Source organism: Salvelinus alpinus, chromosome 23, assembly GCF_045679555.1.
Source record: "Salvelinus alpinus chromosome 23, SLU_Salpinus.1, whole genome shotgun sequence".
NCBI lineage: Eukaryota > Metazoa > Chordata > Actinopteri > Salmoniformes > Salmonidae > Salvelinus > Salvelinus alpinus.
The window spans coordinates 19195937-19214262 of record NC_092108.1 but is presented as its reverse complement, the minus strand read 5'-3'; the positions used below and the strand labels follow the sequence as shown (position 1 = coordinate 19214262).

At 42.3% G+C, this 18326-nt stretch overlaps 2 protein-coding genes across 3 annotated transcripts; both read right to left on the bottom strand.

Annotated features, from left to right (window-relative positions):
* Nucleotides 1–782: 782 nt before the first annotated feature.
* LOC139550426 (uncharacterized) lies at nt 783–17518 on the bottom strand. 2 transcript variants are annotated; one of them, XM_071361312.1, is made up of 5 exons: nt 17219–17518; nt 15383–15508; nt 9698–9817; nt 4231–9600; nt 783–3427 (listed from the first exon to the last, which is right to left on the bottom strand). In XM_071361312.1, the coding sequence occupies exons 4-5, from the start codon at nt 4414–4416 to the stop codon at nt 1727–1729; spliced, it is 1887 nt and encodes a 628-aa protein (XP_071217413.1). In that variant the 5' UTR covers nt 4417–9600; nt 9698–9817; nt 15383–15508; nt 17219–17518; the 3' UTR covers nt 783–1726. The 2 variants fall into 2 exon arrangements, with proteins under 2 accessions (XP_071217413.1, XP_071217412.1); XM_071361311.1 differs by lacking the exon at nt 15383–15508.
* LOC139551234 (cerebellin-1-like) lies at nt 9445–14945 on the bottom strand. The gene is made up of 3 exons (XM_071362724.1): nt 14757–14945; nt 9698–9817; nt 9445–9600 (listed from the first exon to the last, which is right to left on the bottom strand). The coding sequence occupies exons 1-3, from the start codon at nt 14943–14945 to the stop codon at nt 9445–9447; spliced, it is 465 nt and encodes a 154-aa protein (XP_071218825.1).
* Nucleotides 17519–18326: the final 808 nt, after the last annotated feature.

Here is an 18326-nt window from a genome sequence, read left to right as displayed (position 1 = left end):
GCTTATGTTGTGATGGTCTCTAGAAGGTGCATCCATCAAATATATTATTATTAGCACTGGATTCACTAACAAAATCACTAGCAGCAGAGGAATATATGACACCTCACCTCAATTCTTTCAAATGCCCAGTTGTCCATTAACTGCCACCTGATGAGATGCCCTCATCTCACCTTTGCCCCATTATGCTCCAAGTATATGATTTTCTGTATGGTGCTCTCTATTTAAGTTGAAACTGGGTATTGTCTTGTGTTTTTATTTTCCTGATACACACAAACTGAACTGGTACATTATAGTAAAAGTGGCCTGCTAAATGAAAGATAGGTTGCCAACAGTTACTGTATTTTTACAGCCCTAGTATCCAGTAATGTATTTTCTGTGTTCCTACATGGCTTTGGAGACCTCCAAACAGAGGAACAGGTTCACACTCACAGTACACACACACTCAACATTGCCGCCTAGAGGTGATAGTGTGTGTAAACTGTGAGTGTGAACCTGTTCCTCTGTTTGGAGGTCTCCAAAGCCATGTAGGAGCACAGAAAATCAGTTACTGGATACTGGAGTTGCAAAAATCCAGCAACCTTGCCCAAATGCCATTGTTTTCCAGAAATCCTGGTTGGAATCAGGAAGGAATAACAGGATATCTGTAATCCTCCAACCAGGATTTCTGGAAAACTTGTGAATTTTGGGAAATTTACTGGAATTTTGCCACCCTACTTGATACAAATTACATTACATCTTTTAAAATATTTAAGGTAACCTCATGTTTAATAAAAGCACAAATAAACACGTTGCATTTTATTTTTGTTACTCATTTTCAAATGTACTCGTGTAAAAAGTAGGCTATTAGCCTTGTGTACATTTTTTTTAAGCAAAGTAGTAAAGAAAAGTAGATTGTCACGTTTAACAACTAGTAAAGAACACTCAATGTTCTGACAAGTATAGTTAAGTAAACATTCACATTTAACAACTAGTAGACTATGTTGACATTTAACAACTAGTACATAACTCAATATTCAGAATATATACACATATATATATATATATACACATACACTGAACAAAAATATAAATGCAACATGCAACAATTTCAAATATTTTACTGAGTTACAGTTCATAGAAGGAAATCAGTCAATTGAAATCAATTCATTAGGCCCTAATCTATGGATTTCACATTACTGGGCAGGAGCACAGCCATGAACATTCTATTAAATGGTAACAGCTCTGTTGGACATTCCTGCAGTCATCATGCCAATTGCACGCTCTCTCAAAACCTGCAACATTGTGTTGTGTGACAAAACTGCACATTTTAGTGGCCTTTTACTTTCCCCAGCAAAATGTGCACCTGTGTAATGATTATGCTATTTAATTAGCTTATTGATGTGCCACACCTGTCAGGTGGCTGGATTATCTTGGCAAAGGAGAAATGCTCACTAACAGGGATGTACACAAATCTATGCACAAAACTTGAGAGAAATAAGCTTTTTGTGTGTATGGAACATTTCTGGGATTTTATTTCAGCTCAAGAAAAATGGGACCAACACTTTACATGTTGCATTTATATTTTTGTTCAGTATAATAATATGTCACGCAGACAAACATTTTTCAAACATAAATCTCTGTTTAAACCTCAGTACGCACAGCCTTTGATTACTTTTAAACAGCTTAACAAACGCAACAAAGAATACACCTCTAATACATAATCTGTGAGAAAAATCACATTCCTTTTTCATTCAGGGAATATTTTGTCCTGTATGCATATTTTGCTGTTGTAACGCAAAAGGAGAACTTGCTCAAACTGATCATCAGTCAGACCATTCCTTTGGGGGGTGAGAATGTTCCCGTTATGACTGAAGAGGCGCTCCACAGGAGCACTTGAAGGTAGGATGGTGTTGAATTTGAGGAACAGCTTTCTCACTCTTGGGAAGTATTTCAGGCAGCTGAGATTTTTGCTGGTTCCCTCTAGGTACCTCCGGACTTCCTCTTCTGTGTCACTGTTGCCGGTCCCAGGTCCGAAACTGAAGAATTCATCTTCTGACTGCATGTCGTCGCTGCCGATTGGTGCACCATCAGTCAGCTCCATTGGGGTCGCCTCAGCTACTAGCATCAAATGCATGTCTTCTCTCTCAGCTTCTGGTAGCCACCACAAACGAAATTGTGGAGTAGTCGCTGTTGCCATTTTTGCATCCAGACTAGCAAACAGCTGTTTGAAGCGGGAATCTATTGCTTCTAGAACAGGGTTGATTACATCGAAGAGATAGAGTGTAAGAGTTTTCTTCTCACATAGCTTTTTCTTCAATGTGAGTACCGTTGGTATGACCAGTCCAAGAAAACATTTTTGCTCTCCTTGGAAGAGGTCCAGTGCAAAAGCAAGTGGCTTGAAGACATCTATGTATTCTTTTAAAAATGCTATCTCGTAAGATAGCAGTCTTGGGACCCCCAGGCTGTCACAAACATCCATTAGTTTTGTTTCAGGGAGAGAAACCATCTTTTCCACTGCACAGTATTCAGAATTCCAGCGACTCTCACAAGGAGCAGTCAATTTCATTTTCTCTATGTCCTCCACTGCTGCTATAGTCAATGGGGATAGGTGGACCCTGTTCCATACTACAGAACACTTGGCCATTGCGCTGTAGTACACTTGGGCAGTTTCTCCCTGTGATAGAGCTTGCGCTAGGTCATGGGAGGCAATCAGATTCAATGCGTGTGATGCACATTTCTGGTGCGGCAGCAGAAAGAGGTGCATGGCCTCATCTGCTCCGTCAAGAATGGTGCCCACGTCCTCAAATTCAACATTGTCATCTTCATCATTTTCATTGTCCCCCTTTGAAAACTCTTTAAAGACTTTGACGAAGTTGCTGCCATTATCAGTGACAGTAGCCTGAAGTTTGTTTTCAATATTGTAGGCCACATGAATCTCGTTTATCTTGGCTGCAATTGTATCAAATGTGTGTGCGCCCCGTATTCTGGCACAGGCAAGTGCAGCAGACTTCCTCTCCAGCTCATTCTTCTCAATCCAATGACATGTCATCCCAATGTAGCTTCTGTTGTGGGCTGTCCAGATATCTGCTGTAGTGCACACTGATTGTACACTGTCCAGATTTTCCTTTAGTTTATCCTTCATTTTGGAGAATGCCATCTCAATTCTATTGATAAATGTATTTCGGGTCATGGACATCTTTCCTCCACTTAAGCCTTCAATCAGCTTCCTGAACGCAGGCTGTTCCAAGACAGACAGCGATTGGACATCATCCACCATGAAGTTGAAGACCAGGGCGTTCACTTTTGGCTGTGACGTCATTTGATGGACTAGGTTTTCCAGCTTGGATTTCTTGTACTTTGGCTCCTTAGGAGAGTCTGAGGTGGTTGGTCCATTTGGTCCATTCATCTCAACTTTAGGGGACTTTAGATACATGCTGGGATGCTTTCTCTGAAATACAAAAATAAAATGCATTAATACAGAAGCATACATATCAGAACATCTGTTGTATTTGTAATGCCCAAAATATTTGCCCAACCTATTTATTGCAATATACACAGAGCCCATCCTTATGCAATTGCTTCTGCAGGTGAACACACACTTACACACTGACCACCAGTAGAATCCCGTTTACCCATATGATATACATTTCATGCATCTCAAGTGGCATCCTCGCCTCCTCTCCAGCTTTACTTATAGGAAGAAACAGGCTAGGTGAAACTAGCAAGATCCCTTTACTTTCACCCTTTTCTTTCTTTATTTGTATGCAAAACACAATCTTAGCCAAGTCACAAAATACAAAATATATCAGTCAGTCAGCAAATGAACAAATGTGATGCTCTTGAACATGGCTCTATTGAGAGCGCACCCCTTCCCAAATGTTTTGTGGTTGTGGTTGCTGTCTTTGTTGTTATTTTTCAGTAGGTGAAAATGACAACTCATTGCAATGTTTAAGAATGTTCGAATTACATTTCCAATATACTTTTTTGTCTGATCGTGTAATTGTATTTCGTGGGTATGGCGACGCATGAGGGAACCAATGAAATGTCATTATTATGGGCTGGACGAAATACACCGCCACCCAATCAAAACACAGTGAAGCCTTCATTCTTTATTGGGAAAGAGATGGTAGCAGAGTAGTAGCTAGGCCACAGCTGGTATATAAAGTTGATTCGGGCTTTGGCTACATTTTGTATAAACTATCTGCATTTTTAACACGCCATACAACATGTTAATTGAAAGCATTTACTAACCTCTAAATGTTTCTTCAGATTTGATGTCGAGTTCTTGGAGGTAGACAGCATGCGGATTTTGGGTTTGCATAGAACACATTGAACGATTATATTCTTGTCTTTTACTTCTTTGAAAATAAAATGTTGTCGATATCGCCAGACGTGGAACGATGTGGCAAGAGTATCGGTATCCATACTGGTATCCATTTTTAACAATTTATCCGTACAATGTGTTGCATTTAGAGCGAGACAGCAATTTGTGGAAACAGACAAAGCACACTGCGGTAGTCTGATTACGTAACCACGTAATCCGGATTACTTGTAATGCGTTACTACCATTGGTTACTTTCTACCGAAGTAACCCAGCCCCCTGTGTGTTTGTGGCTTTGTTCCAAATGGTCTTTATTACAGTCGTGTATGATCACAATTTAGGAGATGATATTGATGTGGCACCTGGGTATAATTACTTCCCCAATAGTGAGTTTTTCTAGAAGGGATACATATTTTGTCAAATATAACTTTTCGTTGTATTCATTTTTTTTATTTAACTAGGCAAATCAAGAAGAACAAATTCTTATTTACAATGACAGCCTACCGGGGAACAGTGGGTTAACTGCCTTGTTCAGGGGCAGAACGACAGATTTTTAGCTTGTCTATTCAAGGATTTGATGCAGCAACCTTTCAGTTACTGGCCCAACACTATAACCACTAGGCTACCTGCCACCCCAAAGGTTGTAGGTTTAAGAGAATTTATGCAGCAGGTTCAAATCAAATTTTATTTGTCACATACACATGTTTAGCAGATGTTATTGCGGGTGTAGCAAAATGCTTGTGTTTCTAGCTCTGACAGTGCAGTAATATCTAACAATTCACAAAAATACACAACCTAAAAGTAAAAGAATGGAATTAAGGAATATATAAATATTAGGATGAACAATGTTGGAGTGGCATAGACTAAAATACAGTAGAATAGAATACAGTATATACATATGAGATGAGTAAAGCAAAAATATGAAAACATTATTAAAGTGGCCATTGATTTCAAGTCTATGTATATGGGGCAGCAGCCTCCAAAGTGCATGGTTACGTAACCGGGTGGAAGCCACCTAGTGATGGCTATTTAACAGTCTGATGGCCTTGAGATAGAATCTGTTTTCAGTCTCTCGATCCCAGCTTTGATGCACCTGTACTGACCTCGCCTTCTGGATGATAGTGGGGTGAACAGGCAGTGGCTCGGGTGGTTGTTGTCCTTGATGATTTTTTTGGTCTTCCTGTGACATCGGGTGGTGTAGGTGTCCTGGAGGGCAGGTATTTTTCCCCTGGTGATGCATTGGGCAGACCGCACCACCCTCTGGAGAGTGCTGCGATTGAGGGCGGTGCAGTTGCCGTACCAGGCGGTGATACAGCCCGACAGGATGCTCTCAATTGTGCATCTGTAAAAGTTTGTGAGGGTTTTAGGTGCCAAGCCACATTTCTTCAGCCTCCTGAGGTTGAAGAGGCGCTGTTGCGCCTTCTTCACCACGTGTGTGTGGGTGGACCATTTCAGATCGTCAGTGATGTGTACGCCGAGGAACTTGAAGCTTTCCACCTGCTCCACTGGGTCCCGTCGATGTGGATAGGGGCGTGCTCCCTCTGCTGTTTCCTGAAGTCCACGATCAGCTTCTTTGTTTTGTTGACATTGAGTGAGAGGTTATTTTCCTGGCACCAAACTCCCATGGCCTTCACCTCCTCTCTGTAGGCTGTCTTGTCATTGATGTTAATCAGGCCTATTACTGTTGTGTTGTCTGCAACTTGATGATTGAGTTGGAGGCGTGTGTGGCCATGCAGTCATGTGTGAACAGGGAATACAGGAGGGGGCTGAGCACGCACCGTTGTTGGGCCCCTGTGTGAGGATCAGCGAAGTGGAGGTGTTGTTTCCTACCTTCACCACCTGGGGGTGACCCGTCAGGAAGTCCAGGACACAGTTGCACAGTGCAAGGTTCAGACCCAGGGCCCCGATCTTAATGATGAGCTTGGAGGGTAGCTAAAGAGTTAGTAGAATAGTTAGGGTTAGCTAAAAGGCACACATTTTTGGGGGGACAAAAACTGTATCCCATCTAGGCATGACTCAATAGTCTGTCTCCAATGACATTTCAAAGCAGGTATGGGCAACTCCAGTCCTCAGGGGCCTGTTTGGTGTCACTCTTTTGCCCCAGCCCCAGCTAACACAACTGATTCCAATAATCAACTAATCATGATCTTCACTTTAGAATACAATTACTTTAATATGCTGTGTTTGGTAAGGATGAGGAAAAAGTGTGACATCTCTCCGGCCCCTGACGACTGGAGTTTCCCGTCCCTGTTTTAAACTTTTGAAAATGGTCCAAAATACCTCAATGATGTTGATTACTTTAAACATCTTCTTCAGGACCGCTGGGCACCAAATTTGGTGTCCATCATCTCTGTCCCTATGTCTTTAAACGCAACATTTTCCAGGATTTTAATGATGAGCCAATGAGCTTGCATGAATGTTTTTTCATGTCCAACAGCGCCACCATGCGGCATAACTGAACCACACTTTACAGGTTAGCTAGACTCATATACCTGAGCATGTGTGCCAAGTGTAATCACTGAATCGAACAGACTAAGGTATATAAACATGTGCCCTTTATAGTGCCACTGTGTGGACGATGTGCTTGAATATGTCGAGTCTTCACAGTGTTTGGAACATGTGTACCAAGTTTTGTTACAATATGAATATCCGTGACTGATTTATATGCAATTATGTGCCAGACCGCGCCCATGTGAATGCTTACTGGTCAATAGCGGCCATGTTGTTTTAGGTACTAGTCTGGAAAATTTTGTGTTGGGAGAACTTTGTACATAGATGCCACATATGAAGTTACATACAGATCGGTTATTCGGTGCCAGAGGAGAAGCTTTTAAAGTATTTTTCACAAAATAAAAAATGGCGGAAAATCCATCATGGCAGACCTTATGGTTCCTTGAGGCAAATTTGTTCATTGTGAGGAGCGGGACCTACATACCGAATTTCATGACTAGGTCAAACGGGGTGAGGGTCGTGCCTTTTCAAAGTTTGCATGTTAAATCGATTGTTATAGCACCACCATGTGGCCTATTGGCAAGACATTGCAGGGGAGGGTGTGGCCCTTGGACCTTTACCGTCATACCAGGTTGCATCCTCCTAGGCCTTATAATCTCACAGGAATTTGCATTTTAATTTGGCTTTACAGAAGTAGAGGAATACTAATTAATGCAGCAAGCTGCATTGCCAGGGTTCAGCTGTGCGTCCACTGTGCCACCATCAGGAAAATGTTTACGGATTCCCCAATGACAAGTTACTTCTGTACTATTTATTACACTTGACAAATATCAAAAATCAAACTGATCATGCAATATAATATGCTTTTGAGGTATTTTGGAACATTTTCAATGATATTGAGGACCGCTGGACTGATCAGCATCAAATTTGGTACATAGCATCTACAGCATGTACCCATGTTTTTAAACGCAACATTTTCCAAGACTCTAGCTCAAACAATATGGCCACTATGAGCAAAGAGCTTAAAACCAAACTAAACCATGCTTTAGAGGTTAACTAGATGCATGTCCCTGAGCTTGTGTGCCAAATTTCATCACTCGGTCAAACAGATCAAGTGATATAAACATGTGCCAGTTATAGCGCCACTGTGGGGTTGATCTGAATGTGCTTGCATAGGTTGAGTATAGTCTAGAAAAAATTTGCTTTCAGAGACCTTGGCCAATACATGACATGTATCAAGTTACTTTTAGATTTGTCATTCGGTGCCAGAGTGGTAGAATTTTAAGTGCTTTTCACAAAATTCTAAATGGCAGAAAATCCAACATGGCGGACGTTATGGGTCCTTGAGGAAAAGGTGTTTCTTGTGAGGAAAGAGACCTATGTACCGAATTTCATGACCGTAGGTTACGTTGTGAGGGGTGTGAGCTTCCAAAGTTTGTATTTTAATCGCTTGTTATAGTGCCACCATCTGGCCAATTGGCAGGGAATTGCAAGAGAGGGTGTGGCACACGGGACTTTACCGTCATGTTAAGTTGCACCTTTGTAGGCATTACCATCTCAGGGAAATATACATTATAATAATGAACTGGAATAATAAAAATAGGTCTTTAGCAGCCTATGCTTGCTGAACCCATAATAATAAATGCTAACAAATACAATAGCGTTTCACCAGTTTAGCTGCTGAACCCCTAACTAGGGAAGCGTGACTGACTAGTTGTGACAGCACACCACACTTGATCCACAGGAGTCCGGCGAGGACGTGCTTGTGTCCTCGCCAAAGCCTCCATCTGTTTGTGCATGACTGTTAGCCCTATGAGGAGTATCCGTTATTCACTATGCTAATGCTCTCCACACTTGCCAATGCCCTGCCACCATGCCAACTCTGGTGGTGAGAGCTATATTTACAAACAGCTGTCATGATACTGGTTCAATGAAGAACACAAGAGTGAATATTGATACTCTGTAACCTAATGTAACATGCAATGTAACATGCATAAAACAAAAATAATAATCTAATTCACATAGTACTTCTATTGACTTCTAAAGAGCTAATGTATATATTAATTTTAATATGACTTTTTAAAATCTTCATAAGAAGTATTCACTCCGCAAAACACATACATGCCAATAGGGAATATAATCCATCACAAGAGAAACAGGTTAAACAAAACAGAAAACCACGGGGCTGGCCAGATTGACAGGTAAAAATACCAGAGATCCAAATGTCAATCGAATGTTGTATTCAGGTCTTGCCATGTTTTAAGGGCTACATGATTTACTTATCTTATTACTTTTAAAAGTGAAAATGAAAAAGATACAAATTGATTGCAGATACTGCTCATCATCAACTCTGGTATCTGAACAAAAATAGTCTCTCAATCCTCCATCCTACAGGACAAGTTACACATAAACTGGACACGGTATGAGACAATTCACATACCCGCAGCTATCAATGTTCATTACGTCTTTCTGTTTCGCTCCATCTCTCATCTATAATTGCCTCTCTTAGACGTGAAATCCTATCTCTTTCTCAGTCGAACCGTTTTCCGACCCTATCGCTCTTTCACTCCGTATTTCCCTCTGTCCTCTCTCATCCCCTTTTCTCTCTGTCCTTTCCCTCTGTCCTCCTCTCCCTCCTGCTGACTGTCTCCCTATAAGGGAAAAACCAAAAAGCTGGAGGAGGTGAAATACTTTCAGTCGCCCATCAAGTTTCCCCTCTCCAGTTTGAGGTAGGTCTTGTCTCCCCTCTCCATGATGACCAGGCCTTCGTTGGTGGCTGCCTCCCGCGTCACATTCTGGTCCCCAGCGAAGGCTGAGATCATTGGCCACCCATTCACCATCAGACTAACCTGGGGAAGAAGAACCACAGAGTCTCAATGCCAAATAACTAACCGTATGTGAGACGTGTGATTGCTACATATGATGTATTTGTGGTGTGTATCTCACTTGGATAGTTTGTCTGTTATAGGCCTTCACAACATGGAAGTTGAAGCTGTAGACTCCCCTCCTGGGGGCTAGGAAGACACTGCTCTCCTGGTCAAAGTGATTGCCCACATTCACCAGGATCTGAGGTAAGAAGAGAAAGGGAGAGAACTAATACAGGAGAATAAGAGAGATGGGGAGTGGTGGTATAGAAATCACCCTGAAGAAGGCACAGTGATGCCGAAACGTTGGTGATTTACCCAATCATTTACTGGGAGTTTATAAACTCAGCAAAAAAAGAAACGTCCTCTCACTGTCAACTGCGTTTATTTTCAGCAAACTTAACATGTGTAAATATTTGTATGAACATAACAAGATTCAACAACTGAGTCTTAAACTGAACAATTTCCACAGACATGTGACTAACATAAATGGAATAATGTGTCCCTGAACAAAGGGGGGGTCAAAATCAAAAGTAACAGTCAGTATCTGGTGTGGCCACCAGCTGCATTAAGTACTGCAGTGCATCTCCTACTCATGGACTGCACCAGATTTGCCAGTTCTTGCTGTGAGATGTTACCCCACTCTTCCACCAAGGCACCTGCAAGTTCCCGGACATTTCTGGGGGGAATGGCCCTAGCCCTCACCCTCCGATCCAACAGGTCCCAGATGTGCTCAATGGGATTGAGATCCGGGCTCTTTGCTGGCCATGGCAGAACACTGACATTCCTGTCTTGCAGGAAATCCCACACAGAACAAGCAGTATGGCTGGTGGCATTGTCATGCTGGAGGGTCATGTCAGGATGAGCCTGCAGGAAGGGTACCACGAGGGAGGAGGATGTCTTCCCTGTAACACACAGCGTTGAGATTGCCTGCAATGACAACAAGATTGCCTGCAATGATGCTGTGACACACCGCCCCAGACCATGACGGACCCTCCACCGCCAAATAGATCCCGCTCCAGAGTACAGGCCTCGGTGTAACGCTCATTCCTTTGACGATAAACGTGAATCCGACCATCACCCCTGGTGAGACAAAACCGTGACTCGTCAGTGAAGAGCACTTTTTGCCAGTCCTGTCTGGTCCAGTGGCGGTGGGTTTGTGCCCATAGGCGACGTTGTTGCCGGTGATGTCTGGTGAGGACCTGCCTTACAACAAGCCTACAAGCCCTCAGTCCAGCCTCTCTCAGCCTATTGCGGACAGTCTGAGCACTGATGCAGGGATTGTGCGTTCCTGGTGTAACTCGGGCAGTTGTTGTTGCCATCCTGTACCTGTCCCGCAGGTGTGATGTTCGGATGTACCAATCCTGTGCAGGTGTTGTTACATGTGGTCTGCCACTGTGAGGATGATCAGCTGTCCGTCCTGTCTCCCTGTAGCGCTGTCTTAGGCGTCTCACAGTACGGACATTGCAATTTATTGCCCTGGCCACATCTGCAGTCCTCATGCCTCCTTGCAGCATGCCTAAGGCATGTTCACGCAGATGAGCAGGGACCCTGGGTCTGTAGAAAGGTCTCTTTAGTGTCCTAAGTTTTCATAACTGTGACCTTAATTGCCTACCGTCTGTAAGCTGTTAGTGTCTTAACGGGACAGGGGGCAGCGTTTCCACTTTGAACAAATTGCGTGCCCAAATTGAATTTCCTCCCACTCTGCCCCAGAAGGTAATACATGCATATTATTATTACTATTGTATAGAAAACACTCTGAAGTTTCTAAAACTGTTTGAATTATGTCTGTAAGTATAACAGAACTCATTTGGCAGACAAAAACCTGAGAAGATTTCCAAACAGGAAGTGAGAACTCGAGTTTCAAAACAGTGCCAAATGATACCCATTATAGTTATGGATGAGCAAACACTTCCTAGGGCTTCCACCAGATGTCACCGTCTTTAGATTTTGGTTATATGATTCTACTATAAAGGAGGGGCTCATAGGAGCTATTTTACTGAGTGGTCTTCAGAAATTCTCAGTCCCATTTTTCGCGCGAGCGAGAGAGAGTGCTCTCGTTCCAATGCTCTTTCTTCAGACAATGAAATTCTCCGGTTGGATCCTTATTGATGATTAATGTTAAACACATACTAAATATGGATTGCATACATCATTTGACTTGTTTCTACGACCTGTAACGGAACTTTTTGAGTTTTTGTCTGGAGGGATTGCTCGTGCGTCATGAAAATGGATTCGTGGGCTGAACATGCTAACAACAAGTGGCTAAATGATGGGCTTTGTGGAACTTTTCAGTCATTTATTGCCGAACTGGGAATCCTGGGAGTGCCTTCTGATAAAGTTATTCGAAGGTAAGTGCATATTTATAGTGTTTTTGTAGCTTCTGTTGACGCCAAAATGGCGACTATTTCTTTGGCTGGATTGTGCTCTGAGCGCCGTTCTCAGATTATTATTTTTCCGTAAAGTTTATTTTGAAATCTGACACAGCGGTTGCATAGAGGATAAGTTTATCTTTATTTCTGTGAATAACACTTGCATTATCAATGTTTATTATGAGTATTTCTGCAAAATCACCGGATGTTTTGGAATCAAAACATTACTGCACGTAACGCGCCAATGTAAACTGAGATAATTTTTATATATATATATATATATATACAGTGGGGAGAACAAGTATTTGATACACTGCCGATTTTGCAGGTTTTCCTACTTACAAAGCATGTAGAGGTCTGTAATTTTTATCATAGGTACACTTCAACTGTGAGAGACGGAATCTAAAACAAAAATCCAGAAAATCACATTGTATGATTTTTAAGTAATTAATTTGCATTTTATTGCATGACATAAGTATTTGATACATCAGAAAAGCAGAACTTAATATTTGGTACAGAAACCTTTGTTTGCAATTACAGAGATCATACGTTTCCTGTAGTTCTTGACCAGGTTTGCACACACTGCAGCAGGGATTTTGGCCCACTCCTCCATACAGACCTTCTCCAGATCCTTCAGGTTTCGGGGCTGTCGCTGGGCAATATGGACTTTCAGCTCCCTCCAAAGATTTTCTATTGGGTTCAGGTCTGGAGACTGGCTAGGCCACTCCAGGACCTTGAGATGCTTCTTACGGAGCCACTCCTTAGTTGCCCTGGCTGTGTGTTTCGGGTCGTTGTCATGCTGGAAGACCCAGCCACGACCCATCTTCAATGCTCTTACTGAGGGAAGGAGGTTGTTGGCCAAGATCTCGCGATACATGGCCCCATCCATCCTCCCCTCAATACGGTGCAGTCGTCCTGTCCCCTTTGCAGAAAACCATCCCAAAAGAATGATGTTTCCACCTCCATGCTTCACGGTTGGGATGGTGATCTTGGGGTTGTACTCATCCTTCTTCTTCCTCCAAACATGGCGAGTGAAGTTTAGACCAAAAAGCTCTATTTTTGTCTCAACAGACCACATGACCTTCTCCCATTCCTCCTCTGGATCATCCAGATGGTCATTGGCAAACTTCAGACGGGCCTGGACATGCGTTGGCTTGAGCAGGGGGACCTTGCGTGCGCTGCAGGATTTTAATCCATGACGGCGTAGTGTGTTACTAATGGTTTTCTTTGAGACTGTGGTCCCAGCTCTCTTCAGGTCATTGACCAGGTCCTGCCGTGTAGTTCTGGCTGATCCCTCACCTTCCTCATGATCATTGATGCCCCACGAGGTGAGATCTTGCATGGAGCTTCTTCCATTTTCTAATAATTGCGCCAACAGTTGTTGCCTTCTCACCAAGCTGCTTGCCTATTGTCCTGTAGCCCATCCCAGCCTTGTGCAGGTTTACAATTTTATCCCTGATGTCCTTACACAGCTCTCTGGTCTTGGCCATTGTGGAGAGGTTGGAGTCTGTTTGATTGAGGTTGTGGACAGGTGTCTTTTATACAGGTAACGAGTTCAAACAGGTGCAGTTAATACAGGTAATGAGTGGAGAACAGGAGGGCTTCTTAAAGAAAAACTAACAGGTCTGTGAGAGCCGGAATTCATACTGGTTGGTAGGTGATCAAATACTTATGTCATGCAATAAAATGCAAATTAATTACTTAAAAATCATACAATGTGATTTTCTGGATTTTTGTTTTAGATTCCGTCTCTCACAGTTGAAGTGTACCTATGATAAAAATTACAGACCTCTACATGCTTTGTAAGTAGGAAAACCTGCAAAATCGGCAGTGTATCAAATACTTGTTCTCCCCACTGTATATATGCACATTATCGAACAAAACATAAATGTATTGTGTAACATGATGTCATATGACTCATCTGATGAAGATGTTCAAAGGTTAGTGATTAATTTTATCTCTATTTGTGGGTTTTGTGAAATCTTTGCTGTGAAGAAAATGTCTGTGCTTTTTTGGATTTGGTGGTGAGTTAACATAAATATATGTTGTGTTTTCGCTGTAAACCATTTTAAAAATCGGAACTGTTGGCTGGATTCACAAGATGTTTATCTTTCATTTGCTGTATTGGACTTGTTAATGTGTGAAAGTTAAATATTTCAAAAAAATATTTTTGAATTTCCCGCGCTGCCTTTTCAGTGGAATGTGGGGGGGGGTTCCGCTAGCGGAACGTGTGTCCTAGACAGGTTTTAATGAACGTTCCACAGTTGCATGTTCATTAATTGTTTATGGTTCATTGAACAAGCATGGGAAACAGTGTTTAAACCCTTTACAATGAAGATCTGTGAAGTTATTTGGATTTTTACAAATTATCTTTGAAAGACTGGGTCCTGAAAAAGAGACGTTTTTATAGTGTGCGACTCTCTTTATTTTATAGCTTATAGTTTATTCGCCGTTAGTCAGCACTTCTACATACAATAATTTTATCTGGGTGTGCGCCAGCTCATGTTTTTGATAAGGTATAGAAATCAATCATTCATCAATGATCAATCAAAGAAAAATCAATCAACAACCAAAGGGAATTCATTAATCAGAATCAGAAAGCATGAGTCAACTTCACCTGCTGATGTGATACTTTATATGGTCAATGTTTCTTTGCATTTGTTCACCTGGTCAAAGTAGATGATCATGGTGGCGGTTGCTCATGTCTGTGGGCTCATGGTTGGTCTGGCGGGTGGCAGAGATGGCCACCCGGCCCGTGCCTGAGCGTACTGACATGCCCAGGGCATTTCCCGCTGGCTCAGAGTTGGGAGTGGAGTCACAGATCACCAAACACTTCCCTTCCAGGACGATCGGTTCTGTGTCATTCTGGGCCTGGGCCCCTAGAGGCCCCCATAGGAGCAGCAGCACTAGGGGCACTGTGGACTCGAAGTTGGAAGGATGAACCAGCCTGGGATACATGCTTTTAATTGGCTATGTTTTGAATGTAAATCTGTGATTGATTCAATTATGGAGGAATGTTACTTAGAGACATAGATACACATGCTCAAGCAAAAGAGGTGTACGGCTTTTAAATCAATAGATATTCTGTCCTTTGTTTACTCTGGCCCTAAATGATGTTGATGTTGTGTCTGATTTTTAGCAGGATCATTAGGGTCCTCAATTGGTTGAACTTGGTCGAACACCCTGATCTAAGACAGCAGTCTCTATACCACCTAGTGTAGACCCTATGTAGGAATTCTCCCAGTAATAAAAACAGAGGTGAGTCAGGTAGGACTGACAACCAGGAGGTTTTGGGGTTATTAGTGTTCAGCAGCAGGAGCCAAATTCAGAACACATGCAGTCACTTCCTCTAACTCCCCCCACATGATCTGTCTGTCCTTCCCTCTCTCACTCACTCTGTTCTCACAGATGTCTCTCCTGTGGATTCTGTGCTTGTTTGCAACTGCGGCAGTAGGGGGCAGGATGGCAAGGACAAATAGACATTTGGGTGTGTTCCAATCTACTTCATCATTGCACAAGACCTGAGAGAGAGAATGAAAAACGGAGGGAGGGAGGGATAAATTGAGAAAGGTAAAGATAGGGCACCTGTGAGGAATCTTGGCATTGGCTACCAGAAAAGCTTATGAAGAGGAGGATGAAGAGGAGAATATTGTTAGTGGGGGAGCAGGGGAGGATGTACAATCCAGGAGGTAGTGAGAAAGAAAGATGGAGTGGGGGAGCAAGTCCACTGAGAGACCATCTTTCACGTGCTATTTCCCTCCTGATGTTCAACATGCCCCCCTCCTCCTCTCACCCACCATGTTATCAAATCAAATTCAAATCAAATCAAATGTATTTATATAGCCCTTCTTACATCAGCTGATATCTCAAAGTGCTGTACAGAAACCCAGCCTAAAACCCCAAACAGCAAGCAATGCAGGTGTAGAAGCACGGTGGCTAGGAAAAACTCCCTAGAACGGCCAAAACCTAGGAAGAAACCTAGAGAGGAACCAGGCTATGAGGGGTGGCCAGTCCTCTTCTGACTGTGCCGGGTGGAGATTATAACAGAACATGGCCAAGATGTTCAAATGTTCATAAATGACCAGCATGGTCAAATAATAATAATCACAGTAGTTGTCGAGGATGCAGCAAGTCAGCACCTCAGGAGTAAATGTCAGTTGGCTTTTCATAGCCGATCATTAAGAGAATCTCTACCACTCCTGCTCTCTAGAGAGTTGAAAACAGCAGGTCTGGGACAGGTAACACGTCCGGTGAACAGGTCAGGGTTCCATAGCCGCAGGCAGAACAGTTGAAACTGGAGCAGCAGCACGGCCAGGTGGACACTTATCACTCAGTGTCTCTGTCCTTCTCTTTCATTTACTCACTTAATTCCTCAGGTGTTTATCTTTTCACATCTAAATATATGGTTACTGTATATCACACAGAGAAGATGGCACTTCATCCATGACTTTGAAAGAGGGGTGATTGTTGGTGCACGTTTGGCAGTGGCTTTAGTGACAAAGACTGCTTAACTTGCTGATGTTTCACGATATGCATTGGCCGTCTCAGTCACACAATCTTATGGGAGATTGTTACAGGAGATTCTGGAGCGGTCCCTGAGACAGCTTTTTCCACCACCATCAACAAAACACCAAATGATGGAATTTCTTGTGGAATAATGGTATCGCATCCCTCCAACACTTGTAGAATCTTTGCCAAGGCACATTGAATCTGTTTTGGCAACTCATCGTAGCCCAACGCCCTATTAAGACACTAAATTGGTGTTTCCTTTATTTTGTCAGTTACATGTAGAACAACATTTTAGACTTTATACTCTGTTTATGTGATTCCCTTTCCTAAAATAATCTCTCTACATTTCGTAAATTCAAGTGTAAAAAGACACTGACACATCTCTGATGATCACACTCTCTTCGACTTTAGTGATTAACCCGGTTATAAACAACCTTGTAAAACAACCTTACACTCGCTCTTCAAACACCCACGCACTCCCTCACACGGACCCAAACGGACCCAACACGGACCCTCACACGGACCCAACACGGTTTGTTTTATAGAGTTGGTCCCCAATATTCAATAAACAGTCAGAAGATGAACAGTCTTCCTGAATGATCTGAGACTTTAAACACAAGAAATGTAGGGATTTGCAAAACTAGGCATTTATTCACTGAATACTGTAATACAATCCTGGAGTCTATGTTTATGTTAATAAAAAAAAAAGATGAGGATATCACCTGTTTCAGTTTGAAAGGTGTCTTCCTTGCTTTCCATATCAGTTGAAGTCAGTAATTTGTCCTTAGAGATAGAGTGATAGCAACACATTCCTCGTAACCTTTCTCTTCTCTGTTCTCCCATTCTACAGTATCAGACACCTCCCTTTGAAACAGGCATCTAAATGGCCATGCCAGAGGACCCACTGCGCTCTCACTCGATTTTTCTCTAACAATGAAAAGTGCCAGGGAAAGTATTGCATCTGAGATGTTTCAATATTGAAGGTTATTTTGTTGAAGGTCATACCTTGACCATCTTCAAGTGAATACTTTTCAATTTAATAGCCTACGTAAACGGAGTGTACAAAACATTAGGAACACATGCTCTTTTCATGACATTGCCTTCACTTAGATTCACCTGCTCAGTCTATGATGCATTATTGCTGTCACTTCAATCAGTGTAGACGAAAGGGAGGAGACAGGATAATGAAGGATTTGTAAGCCTTGAGACAATTAAGACATGGATTGTGTATATGTGCCATTCAAAGTGTGAATCGGCAATACAAAATATTTAAGTGCCTTTGAACAGGGTATGGTAGTAGGTGCCAGGCGCAACGGTTTGTGTGTCAAGAACTGCAACCCTGCTGGGTTTTTCACACTGCTGGGTTTTTCAGTTTCCTGTGTGTATAAAAAAATGGTCCACCACCCAAAGGACATCCAGTCAACATGACACAACTGTCACATAGTGCCACATCGAACCCATATTGATTATTGTATGCATAAAAAAATTGTCTAAACAAACTCATGAAAGGGAATGGGACCCCATAGTTCTAGATTGTTGTGATGTAACAGCTATCAACTGAATGTGTACTTTTCTAATTCTTTAAGAATATTGTCCTGTAGTTTGGATGTTTTTGATCAAAAAACCCTATGCCTTGCGTCCAAGTTACTTGGGTCTTTCAAATTCCCCTAAACTGTGACAAAAGTAGGACATACACATCCATTCCTTACTGTCAGGAGAATTTTCAATCCCAATGATAATAACTAACAATTATTTAAGCTTTGACTAATTCCCAAGGTTTGTAAGACCCTGGGTTTAATAATAATTAGGCAAAGACTCAGCTTCTGCAAA

Excerpts from the sequence above, each read along its gene's own strand:
- LOC139550426 (XM_071361312.1), bottom strand. The coding sequence starts at position 4,416 with ATGGATACCAGTATGGATACCGATACTCTTGCCACATCGTTCCACGTC. Across the intron at positions 3,428-4,230 it reads ATCTGAAGAAACATTTAGAG|AGAAAGCATCCCAGCATGTA; the intron begins GTTAGTAAATGC and ends TTTGTATTTCAG.
- LOC139551234 (XM_071362724.1), bottom strand. The coding sequence starts at position 14,945 with ATGTATCCCAGGCTGGTTCATCCTTCCAACTTCGAGTCCACAGTGCCC. Across the intron at positions 9,818-14,756 it reads GAAATGCCCTGGGCATGTCA|ATCCTGGTGAATGTGGGCAA; the intron begins GTACGCTCAGGC and ends TTCTTACCTCAG. Across the intron at positions 9,601-9,697 it reads ATAACAGACAAACTATCCAA|GTTAGTCTGATGGTGAATGG; the intron begins GTGAGATACACA and ends CTTCTTCCCCAG.